We start from the raw sequence: 13,007 nt of genomic DNA on the forward strand, positions 1-13,007 counted from the left end.
ATCTATAACTTATATTCTTTATCTCTGCCATCACCCTCTCTGCTTCCATCCTCATTGATCCTCAACTTCTTCCTTTTTTACTACTTCCTCTCTGTTGTAAGGCTGGAAAAACTGGAAGATGTCGAGCCGTCTCATTTAACATTTTAACTCTCTCTTGCGAAATTATCATTTCCATCTGAGACGAAAACACACTCAAGTCAATTATCTCGGTATTGTCTTAATTTACATTTCTTTCCCTTCACCCCCTCTTCCCCCATCTCTTCTATCCACATGCTGAAACCATCTGAAATTCACCCAAAAATCTATATGGTTTAATGTGAACAACTATCATACAACACTATACATGTTCAGTATCATTAGAAATGTCTCAGTGTGACTGGTACAAAGGCCACCAATCCACAAAGAGTGTTTATAATGTCAAATGCAATTGGGCTACATTGTAAAAAGCACAGTTTTAATTAGGGCTGGGCGATATATCGATATAAAAAATATATCGATATATTTTTAAATGCGATATGAAATTAGACCATATCGCATATATCGATATAACGTTAGTTCACCCCGCTCCCGCGCCTCCGCTCCTCCTTTTCCACTCTGCGTGCGTGTTTAGAGCATGTTATGTTACCAGAGGCGAATCATGACTACTTCAGAAACCCCAGCACAATAGGAACTACCAGGCAGTGACATAAGTGTACGCTGAAATAAAGTCTTTCACCTCAGAAAAACGGACTTTATTGTCCTGTCAGCCGTTATCCTGTGCTCGGAGCGTACACTCAAATGAACGCGCAAATGCGGCGGCGGCGCGCGCGCTGTGTATCGCCTCACTGATCAAGTGCAAAATAAACTACGAGCATGCAACGCCGTTACGTTGTAAATTACACGAAATAAAAGTAATGCAGGTATGATTTTCATTCTATTCACCAGGAGCAGTTTCCATGTTTCATCAACAGTTATTGTTAATATTGTATTCACCATGGCAACTGTCGTTTCCATATTAACCCCAAAATGCCACTATTTTTCTTTGTGTTATTTTTTATATTTTTAAATGACTGTAGTGGCTCATACCAACATTGTATTAACAAAAACTAGTTTGGGACTGCTATTTAATAGCTTTAGCATAGGCCTAATGTTTATTTATTAGTACTAGTCTTTACTAGTCATATTCTTACAATTCATGTTAAGTAAAGGGGAAAAGTAGGCTATATATGTGTGTGTGTGTATATAGGCAAATGATAACATGTTTACACAAAATTTGTTTATATAGCCTATATTCAATGTAAACTTTGATAATCATAATTAATAAATCGCAATTAACAATTCAAAGGGAATAATCGGCAATTATGATTTTTGTCATAATCGTGCAGCCCTAAGGTGAAGAAACCTGTTTATTATTTATTCATTTGATTTTGCAACTGTTCACTGAAATAGCTGGTTTCAAAACTACTTTTAACATGTCATATTTGGCTTTGACTGAACATTTGCTCTCACTTTGCGGAAAAAATATCGGGATATATATCGTATATCGATATTCAGCCTAAATATATCGGGATATGACTTTTGGTCCATATCGCCCAGCCCTAGTTTTAATCCTATTTTTTATGGAATATTGCACTATTGGCCTATACATGTTTTATCTGTGCACAACATTTTTCACGTGTCCTCGTAATCTTTAATCAAAATAACTTCCGCTCCCTCTTGCAGCTCATCTCTTCTCTTCTCTGATGATGTGTTTACTGGCGTGAGGGCAGGACAACCTGTCAATCACATGACATCACAGCAACAGCAATCCACAACCATCCAATCAATTCCCCATGATCAAAATCATGTCCCATCCTAAATTTTCACTCAGATATACGTAAAAAATATGGATAAAAAAAGACTATTGTAACATCCGTTTCATGGACCTTTAATGTGGGCTTCTGCTGCTGCCCATTTACTTCTGTTGTAACTGCCATATTTTTGCTTCTTTTAAACAAAAGGAGGGATGAACATCATGCCATACATGCTGTTGATTAAGCTTAACTTGTACTGAGCTCAGAATATTGCTTTAATAAACTGACTGTTAGAATGCATATTCTTTGAAGAACAATTTATTTGAAATAGAAATGTGTAACAATATAACATCTTTACTGTTAATAAAAGCATACATTTAAAAAATGTCATAGTAATTCCAAACTTTATGGGGACATAGCAGTACACGGACAAAACCAGTTTATATACTTTCTGGAATGACCAGTTCATCATCACTGTCTTCAGCATCTTCCAGTTGGTTCTCCTCTTCCTCTTCTATCTCTCTCACACTTGCCTGGATGTAGTTGTCCTCGATGAAGCCATCATCATCCTCATCATCTGAACTTTCTCCAGTATGTCTCATTCTACCCCTCATGCCACGCACTGGGATTTCTCCCTCCAGCGCTCCGGCTCGGTTGATCTGGCTGGCTGTTTCTTGGTCCAGTAATAAAGCGTGACTGTTTCCGGCCATCCGGCACCATCGGAAGAAACGGTATCTCACGGCCAGTGCTATGAGGAAACCGATGGAAAGCACTGCTGTCAAAGCACCGAGCACAGCAGGCCAGCTGGAGTTCCCTTCAGCGACTCCTGCTGTGCCTGACGAAAGAGGTTACAGTACATTAGGAATACATAGTGTATACTGGTTTTGATGGCAGTCAGGGTCGTGCACAGGGGGTTTGCTCAGGTTGCCCGGGCAACTGCCCATATTCCCTTCTCGACTCACGTTGCCCTTCCGAGGGGAAAAATAAATAAAGGAATAAATCGTACAATGGCTGCAGAATTTCACGTAGGCCTAGATAAAAAAAAATAATAATCGCAAAGCCTCATTCACTTCCATTCGGGCTCCGAAAGTGAAAGTCAGTGCCCTTTTTTCAGGTCAGAGCAACTGCCCCTCAAAATTCATGTGCACGTCCCTGATGGCAGTGGCTTGTGTCTCTATGAATTCACAAAACCATACATTGAAACATATTGGAATATTTATTATTTCATAGCTTACCACACACTCACACATATTGAGTTTCCATTTTTTTATGAGGACTTTCCATAGACATAATGATTTTTATACTGTACAAACTATATATATATATATACAAACATAATTCACATTCAATGGAAGTTTAATGTCCAATGCATTGCATGAGGTTAAACATTAATATAGCCACAAGACCTACTGTGATACATTTGCTTAATATTGTCTTTTCAATTCCTGTCATCAAAGCCAATAACATATTCATTCATTATGTTCAACATAAATTACATTGGTAATGTGTAACCAAAAAATTAAGCTGCAGTATTACAAAGTATGTATGGACCATATAAAATAATATAATATAATATAATATAATATAATATAATATAATATAATATAATAAAAAATATATATCGATGTTTTGAACCCAGAACGTTATTGTTTAATTATTACTGTGCTGATTTTAAGAGGTGTAACGTGTATGTGTTATTTAAAAAATAAACACTAATGCTCAATTTTGGCACTGTCATCAGCTTCAACTAGAGGTTGATTTGCTTTTTTGTTTTTTAAAATAAAATTTCACACAGTTTTTGCCATGCAAATAATCTGACAAGAATATATATATGATGCATGTTTTATGTTTGACAGGGCTAAACAGTGATTAAGGCATTAATTAGATAATGTTCGTTACCGTTTGATGATGAAGTTACTTGATTTTCTTCAGAAGTCAGACATTCATGTGCAGACATTGCCATAACCAAATACGTCATTAGTACATTAACTCTGTGGTGCATGAAATTTCCCATGATGCCCTATCTAGAAGAAACAAAATAATTTTGATATCATGAACATTTTTGCTGTTTCCATAAATCACCCTTAATCAGTCATATCAATTTCCTGATATGAACTCACATGGTGAAACAGTCAAAGCATTACATTTTGTCTAAATTAGAAGTAATAACCAATTTTAGGCACATAATAGACAAGACCTTACTTGATAATTATGTTATGTCATGTTACTGTAGCATTAATGCTTAAATACAAGAATGTGCACAAGTGCAACGCAATGCACAATAGTCATATGACCATCATGTGATCATGTGATCAATTGAAAAGAGAAATACATCATCATATAGTTTCAAAAACATATTGAAATAACAGTAAAATGAATAGAAATGTTTTATACATACCTGGTACTTGGTCCAATACAATAATTCAGCGTAATTGATTATTTTTGCATCATGTTGGAAAAGTGCGGAGTGAATCACAATGAAGGCATCTTGAGCAAAGGTTGAAAGAGGTGTAACTCAGCTAGGTTAATGGGTAATGTTTATTATCTGTTAACTCATTTCTATTTCCTTGTGTATTTGCTGCTATCATCTGATCTACATTTAACATTTAAATACAGTACTGGCTTAAAACATAGTCTGTTATAGACTCTTATAGTTTGTAAAAAGTTAAATGAATAAAAATAGTTTTCCCTTGTGAAAAAGGAGTACAATTTAGTATACTTTTACAAAGAGTACTTGTTATGCAAAAGAATATACTTAAGAGTGACCTAATGTTTTAGTCTACAGAAACTGCCTTCTAAACTACAGGAGAACCTATATTGCTGCTAGAAGAGGTGTTAGTGAGATCAGAAGGGGGCGCTACAGGTTCCAATGTCCCAATATAATAATGGAGATATATGCAAATGAACTGTCCTTAAGATAACATGTTAAGTTATCTGGCACACTGTTGTTCTAAATCCAAAACTGTTTCTTGAAAAAAAGTTTAGTTCATCTCATGCAATATTTATCAGTCACGACCTCCTATGAATTGGCTTTATCCTTCTGAGGGCTGTTCCATAAAACAAGATTAGAATACAAGACAGGCTTATTTTGGTTAGTCAAACTTATTGTCAGTGGATTCAATAAAGCAACCTTAAAGTAGTTCAAACTCAGTTACTCTGGCAACATGTGCTGGGAAACTGGGTTGTTACACAGAGCGAAAGGAACACAGTGATACCACTGTCACTCTCATACCATTATTTGACTTTATTAACCACTATCAGTCCAAAAATAAATATACAGTATACAGAAAATCAACATTGATAATGATACACATGATACAATGATGAATGAGACAATATAGACCTACAAAAGTGTTAAATTATATTGAATATGAAATGTTTATGTGAACGTTTTTATATATATATTTTTTTCTTTTACATAACAATTGATATTATACAATATCATTTATATATACAGTGGGAGAACAAGTATTTGATACACTGCCGATTTTCCCACTTATAAAGCATGTAGAAGTCTGTAATTTGTAGGTACTCTTCAACTGTGAGTGACGGAATCTAAAACAAAAATCCAGAAAATCACATTGTATGATTTTTAAGTAATTAATTTGCATTTTATTACATGACATAAGTATTTGATACATCAGAAAAGCAGAACTTAATATTTGGTACAGAAACCTTTGTTTGCAATTACAGAGATCACGTTTCCTGTAGTTCTTGACCAGGTTTGCACACACTACAAGCAGGGATTTTGGCCCACTCCTCCACACAGACCTTCTCCAGATCCTTCAGGTTTCGGGGCTGTCGCTGGACAATACGGACTTTCAGCTCCCTCCAAAGATTTTCTATTGGGTTCAGGTCTGGAGACTGGCTAGGCCACTCCAGGATCTTGAGATGCTTCTTACGGAGCCACTCCTTAGTTGCCCTGGCTGTGTGTTTCGGGTCGTTGTCATTCTGGAAGACCCAGCCATGACCCATCTTCAATGCTCTTACTGAGGGAAGGAGGTTGTTGGCCAAGATCTCACGATACATGGCCCCATCCATCCTCCCCTCAATACGGTGCAGTCGTCCTGTCCCCTTTGCAGAAAAGCATCCCCAAAGAATGATGTTTCCACCTCCATGCTTCACGTTGGGATGGTGTTCTTGGGGTTGTACTCATCCTTCTTCTTCCTCCAAACATGGCGAGTGGAGTTTAGACCAAAAAGCTCTATTTTTGTCTCATCAGACCACATGACCTTCTCCCATTCCTCCTCTGGATCATCCAGATGGTCATTGGCAAACTTCAGACGGGCCTGGACATGCGCTGGCTTGAGCAGGGGGGCCTTGCGTGTGCTGCAGGATTTTAATCCATGACGGCGTAGTGTGTTACTAATGGTTTTCTTTGAGACTGTGGTCCCAGTTCTCTTCAGGTCATTGACCAGGTCCTGCCGTGTAGTTCTGGGCTGATCCCTCACCTTCCTCATGATCATTGATGCCCCACGAGGTGAGATATTGCATGGTGCCCCAGACCGAGGAAGATTGACCGTCATCTTGAACTTCTTCCATTTTCTAATAATTGCGCCAAAAGTTGTTGCCTTCTCACCAAGCTGCTTGCCTATTGCCCATCCCAGCCTTGTGCAGGTCTACAATTTTATCCCTGATGTCCTTACACAGCTCTCTGGTCTTGGCCATTGTGAAGAGGTTGGAGTCTGTTTGATTGAGTGTGTGGACAGGTGTCTTTTATACAGGTAACGAGTTCAAACAGGTGCAGTTCACACAGGTAATGAGTAGAGAACAGGAGGGCTTCTTAAAGAAAAACTAACAGGTCTGTGAGAGCCGGAATTCTTACTGGTTGGTATGTGATCAAATACTTATGTCATGCAATAAAATGCAAATTAATTATTTAAAATCATACAATGTGATTTTCTGGATTTTTTTTTTATATTCCATTTCTCACAGTTGAAGTGTACCTATGATAAAAATTACAGACCTCTACATGATTTGTAAGTAGGAAAACCTGCAAAATCGGCAGTGTATCAAATACTTGTTCTCCCCACTATATATATATATACTACAGGTTTTCTTTTCTGGCTGAATGTTTTGTGCCAAAGATTTAATTGTTATTTTTTAAAGATTTATGAATACATTTCTCTCTGGTTTTGTTTGGCAGCTGTAGTAAATTTTTATGGTTATTAGAAGAGCATTACAACATTACGATCTTAAGAAAAAGCTTTTAAAAGCCGAAGTTACAATCACAAAATTTTAAATAAATAATTACAAATGCACTGGTAAGATGAATCTGAGTTTAGTAATTGGCCTACAGTATATTAGCTTGCATTTGATTAACCCCATTACAATAGTCCCTTTACAGTTATTCCTATCATAAAAATACACTTACTTGTAGGTTTAAAATTCTAAATAAGGCACATCTAATGTCCAACAACAAATATTTTAGCATATATATATATTTTATGTACTTTATTATGTCTTTCAATTCAAACACTTTTAACACAATTATACAAATGGACAGTTTTAAAGACATAATATTTCCCCCCAATAAATATTCCTTATTTTTCCTTCTACTTTTTTCCTTTCTTTTTTTTTCCTTTTGTGATCATACCTACCCACACATCAATAACACATTTCTAGAACAATAACCAATAAGTACATAGTTAGACACTTTTACATATGAAAAAAGGAATAAAGACAAAAAGATATAAATAAATACAAATTAAACATTCACATATTTATATCAAACTCTTATAATGACACTTATGATAATTCCTAATAAGTTATTCAAGTAATATTATTTAAATATCAAATAATACCAATATTAAATAAGTAAATAAATAAAATAACAAATAATTAAAAGGGAGGGAGGGTTATATAAAAAAAGTAATTAATGTAGGCTAATATTTATTCCTTTATTTTATGGAATATTCTTTGATTTTAGAGTTGCCCATATCTTTTCAAAATGTATACTTTTGCTCTTAATTTCACGTTATCCTCTCTATAGTGTACTTTAGAAACTAAATCTAACCAATCATTTAAAACTGGGGATTCTTGCTTTCTCAAAAAAAAAAAATAAAAAAAAATAATTGCTTTAAAAGCTGTATCAGCATTCTAAATAAGTATATGTCATCTTTATTAAGTAGCATAGGTCCTATACCCAAAAATTTGGTTTCTTAAAAATGTCTTCCCTGAATTACTTCTGTAAAAAAATAAGTTTTTTTTTATTACTACTATAAAAAAAGATGTGAATGACAGGTGCACTAACACACCTAGCTCATTACACTTAGAATTACTAAGTATAAAATATATGAGTGTAATGAGCTAGGTGTGTTAGTGCACCTGTCATTCACATCTTTTTTTATTGCAGAACTTATAATTACATACAAGATCAGGGCAAGATCATAATCCCCAACAATCATAATGAAAAAACATGGTTTTGCGTACATCAATATGGAGTATGATGAAAAAAAGCACAATGACAAGGATAAACATCTTTGAATAATTCGTCATAATACATAAAAAAGTGATTTTTGTTTGTTTGTTTGTTTGTTTGTTTGTTTGTTTGTTATTAAGCTATAAGTCTGAGGGATGAAACAAGAGAGTTAAATTCAACAAGAAAAGATTTAAGCCACTTGCTTGTGGATGAACATTTTTTCATATAAATTAAAGAAATTAACAACATATTCAAGAGGTAACGATTTTGGGTTTTCATAATAAAAAATAATATCTATAAGGATAACACTGTGGGACACATTAGAAGGGTTGAAAATATAAGAACTTCAACCCAAAACTTATTGGTTAGGCTATACTACAATCACAAAATAAATGAGCACTTGTTTCTTTAACAAGACCACAAAATGAGCAAGTTTCATCGATATCAAGATATTTACAGATAGACTAGATTAATTAAAGCTGTCATTCATATCTTTTAAAGGCCCCCTGAAATCAAATTTTTGGATGAATATGTTAGCCTTAATGTTATAAATAAGCTAATAAGCTGTGTTCCAAAACAATGACAAAATTTGGGGAATTTATATAGAAGCCTACCTTACTACTATTAATTTGAGGCATTTATTAACAACCCTTGTGTACATTTCCCCTGAATCAAGATCAGGCGGTGAGACTGGCATTAAAAATCACCCTAGCATGTCTTAGATAATGCAGTGGCGTTAGACTGGCCATCATCCACTGGAGGGTGAAAAAGCACACTGACAAACACACACCTGCCAACACTGGTAGAGCCTCAGCGACCCGTGTCCACGTTGGCCAACTCTGTCTAAACCCCCTCGCTGTTTGACATCTACATTGAGTCATGTCAGTTGCTTCATCTTTATGTTTTTGTCCTGTTTTATTTTTTCTTCTTTCACACATACATGAAGAAATCCCCTTTCCAATTGTTCAGAGATCTTTAATCCATCTTCAGATCGGCTTAATGCAGTGCGGCTCTAATAGGATCGCTGGTATTAACCTCTGGGACAATACCGCCAGCTGTCCCAGAGCCCCCTATTGGCCATTCTGAAGTACAGGGTAAGGGGGTGTGGTGGGGCAGAACGAAGAGAGAGAGAGAGAGAGAGAGACAGAAGGAGAGTGTGTTAGTGACCGGAAAGGGTGATGGGCTTTAGTAGTGACCAACGGTGGATTGACAAGTGCTTTTTCTTGGAGGGACCTTCATTATCACCCTTTCTACAAGCTGCTCTACCTTCCTACTGCTGCTTTCTCTGCATGTTTCTTTTTGCCCCCTCGGAAGGTTTGTGCATTCGGGTGTAAAAGGGTGTTTGTATGGCTGATTGATTGGGAAGTGGACAGGTCACCATGGCGTTGTGTGCGGTGTGGAACCGCGTTAAAAATGTGTGCCAACAGAACGGCCTCCTCATCTTGTCAGTCTTGGCCGTGGTTATCGGATGCCTTCTGGGATTCTTCCTGCGCTCCAAACACCTCTCTGAGCAGGTTAGTTTTGATTTCCCCTACCTGGTGTAACCCTTACCAATAACAGTTTCCCTGAAATGACCCAACTTTCCTGTCATCTGACACACACTCTGAAAAAATAAAGATTCTTTATTGGCATCAATGATTCCTTGATGAACCTTTAACATTTTCATTGCAAAAGGTTCTTTATAGTGGAAAAGGTTCTTCACACTAAGATTTTTTTTTTTTTAAATGGTTATTTTAAGAACTGATTGCTGAATTTTTCTGTGGAGAACCAAAAATGGTCCCTCAATGGTGCATCTGAAGAAAAAAAGAGAGAGAGAGAGAGAGTACGCTTTATCCTCATTAGTTAATGGCAAAGATGAATAGTATAGCTGAAGAATGACAACCGTTGGAGATCCAGGTAGCAAGTATTCTCTGTTTATTTATTTATTTAATTTTGTCCACCAAATCAGTCATGTGGTGCAACCAACATGCAGAAAAAATAGGAAATGATATCATTACTGTGTGTCAAGGTCAATACCTCTCTTAAAAAATCATTTTCCGGTTCCAGTTGTAAAATTGTCATGTGGTGCAACATCCCAACAACTTGGTATTTGTGAAATAATAATAATAATACCTTGAAAATATATACAGTATATATTTAAAAACTTTTTTTAATCAGTTGTATTCAAGGTGTACATGCTTTTTTTTTTTTTTTACTTGGTTACACCATACTACGTTTAAATGGAAACTTTTGTTGAAAATGCTAAAAAAGTTTTTCACAACCAAATAAATCCAACATAAATCCAAAGAGCGCATTACTAAGAACTTGGCAAATGTGTTTTAAACTAGGCTTTAAAAAAGATTTTCCTTTGCTTTATCATGGACACTCACTATTTGTCATTGATCACCGCCTCAATCCTTGCATATAGCTGTGAGGAGTGAAATCTTCATCTTTGATCCATTTTGAGACCCCTAAGAGATCTTAAACTTGACTTAAATTGCTTAAATTTTCTATAAAATTGTACAATATTCTGTCTAGTATAGTCTTTTCATTTCATTAGCCGATTCATTGGTTAAGTGAGATGTGTGTTCCCTCAAAGCTCTGTCATTATGACACAAGTAAACCAGACATCTAGTTGTCCTGAGGGATTACCAGTCAGTCAACTGAACTGTTGAAGCACTATTGCATTGAGGATCTGAAGTTGAAAATCTCATCACATCTTCTCATTCATCTCGAGTTGAACATTTCTCGCTAAGTCCTATAATGAGGTTAATGAACTAAGGTTATGATCTATAGAACATACAGTCTTCTTGAAAAAGGTGAAGCTGGAGTGTTACTTTTAATGAAGGAATATTCAGATCTTTTCTTTGTTGAGGGTACATTTGCAGTATGTCATCAAGTATATTGAGTCACTTACGATACATTCAAGCTAGTGCATCCAGTGTTTTCCAAAGGAAGTACGGACGTTGAACAAGCTAGCTTTGGGTTGAGATGAGAGACTGGTTAACCAACCAATTATCCACAGTAAAAAAAAAAAGAAAAGCAGCCAACCAGACACATTTGATTTTGCCAACTGATTGTTTAATAGTTGCAGTGTTTCACTATTTTCGATCAGCCATTACACAAATGTTTAACAATGAGCCTCGTTTAGATTACGGCACATGGCAGCTTTTTCAGACTTTGCATGGCCCAAGTCAGGAATGCCAGTGGCAGATGTAGCGGCTCCATGCCAGCTGTTTTTAGGTTAGCATTAGCAAGTAGCACAGGAATGCCAGAGATTCACAGCCATTTGTCAGCATTGATCCTGATGCTGCTTGGACAGCGGCCCTGATCTAAGCTTCACATGTCCCTGCCCCCTCCTTAATGCAGGCCTTTAAGCGCTTTAACACCAGCATCATGTCTCTCAGCTCCCTTCAACACAATATGGTCTTCAAAAAGTCTTTATCTTTCTTAAGGGCTCTTCTTAAGCAACTTTACTTCCTTGGGCAGCAGTTTTTTTTTTTTTAAATAGTGCTGTCTCAAAGACATGACTATAATTGGACAATAAACATTAATATTATAAGAGCAATGTATTTTCAAGAACCAAACGATGAAAGGAAAGACTATAACAAAGTTTATCTGGGAAATGCAAAACTTTTGTGAGAGAACGCAAAAGCATTTGAATATAATTTTTCCTCCCATCTCATATTGTTTATCATCACCACGTCCCTTTAGGGGCTTCGTATCAACAGAGTATGTGATTGGATATCATTGCACAGCATCTTAAATGTTGGTTTGATCTTTCTGAAATGCTTGAGCCCAATGGTTCCCATACACAAAATAATTATATTTGAAATATATTTTCTGGATATGTTTTGGAATATATGCAAATATTTGAAATTGGCCCAATAAATATATTTCATACTTATATTTCATATATTTTTGTTATATTTCAGAATATATTTCAATGTATTTGGAATATATGCCACATATATTTTTGACACTTTTGGGGACCCGTACAGAAAAAAATACATTGAAATATATTCTGAAATATAACAAAAATATATGAAATATAAGTATGAAATATATTTATTGGGCCAATTTCAAATATTTGCATATATTCCAAAACATATCCAGAAAATATATTTCTTTTGTGTATGGGTTAGAATGACCTTTCAGAAGTTTCTCACATGATTGCGTTCCCAAACACCAGCATCTGAAACGCAAGATAACATGATGCTTCGTGCTTGGAAAAAAAGAGCCACAGTGGTTTCCCAGATTGCAGCATTTTATTACAGATATACAGAATATTTCTTGCTCCACTCTGTGGGACTCAACTCTGTACAGTGAATCAAAGCAGATGTTCTGTTTTTTTTCTAAAGGAGGTGAAGTACTTCCAGTTCCCTGGGGAGTTGCTGATGCGGATGTTGAAGATGCTCATCCTGCCACTAGTGGTCTCTAGGTAAGAGTTCCTTTTTCCAAGATTTTTAACATGAATAACTTGGCTGTCCGTCACTACGAATCTGGTGCAATCAAGTGAGATAAGCGTCTGTATATCCTGTTTCTGAAATGAGATAGCATGAAGTTTGTCTTTAGAATTAGTTTATAATGGTAAACTTTTGTCAAAGATAATATATGCCAAACCCAGTCCCATAACCATGTCACATGTCAACAACCATATTTACCAAGTGTCAAAAGCCAATAGTGTTACCAGTGTTGCCAATAATAATAATACCAATACCGATACTTCTATTAAATAAATAGAACATTTCTAAGGATAAAATGGACAATTAGCCATTTAAAATTATAGTTGAAAGCCATAATTTTAACATTTAATATGCTTAAACAGGCACTTA

The 13,007-nt window shown here is 35.8% G+C and overlaps 2 protein-coding genes across 2 annotated transcripts in view; one reads left to right on the forward strand and one right to left on the reverse strand.

Annotated features, from left to right (window-relative positions):
• Positions 1 to 1,910: 1,910 nt before the first annotated feature.
• LOC311291972 (uncharacterized protein) lies at positions 1,911 to 4,270 on the reverse strand. The gene is made up of 3 exons (XM_084411366.1): positions 4,171 to 4,270; positions 3,672 to 3,796; positions 1,911 to 2,607 (listed from the first exon to the last, which is right to left on the reverse strand). The coding sequence occupies exons 2-3, from the start codon at positions 3,784 to 3,786 to the stop codon at positions 2,213 to 2,215; spliced, it is 510 nt and encodes a 169-aa protein (XP_084267492.1). The 5' UTR covers positions 3,787 to 3,796; positions 4,171 to 4,270; the 3' UTR covers positions 1,911 to 2,212.
• A 5,037-nt stretch (positions 4,271 to 9,307) lies between these two features.
• The window catches only part of slc1a7a (solute carrier family 1 member 7a), a 29,465-nt gene continuing 25,765 nt past the window's right edge, over positions 9,308 to 13,007 (forward strand). Inside the window, exons 1-2 of the mRNA XM_084412520.1 lie at positions 9,308 to 9,707; positions 12,534 to 12,613. Coding sequence (XP_084268646.1) covers positions 9,573 to 9,707; positions 12,534 to 12,613 — 215 coding nt within the window. The 5' untranslated portion in view covers positions 9,308 to 9,572. The remainder of the gene's footprint in view (positions 9,708 to 12,533; positions 12,614 to 13,007) is intronic.

This window comes from Rutilus rutilus, assembly GCF_951802725.1.
Source record: "Rutilus rutilus genome assembly, chromosome: 6".
NCBI lineage: Eukaryota > Metazoa > Chordata > Actinopteri > Cypriniformes > Leuciscidae > Rutilus > Rutilus rutilus.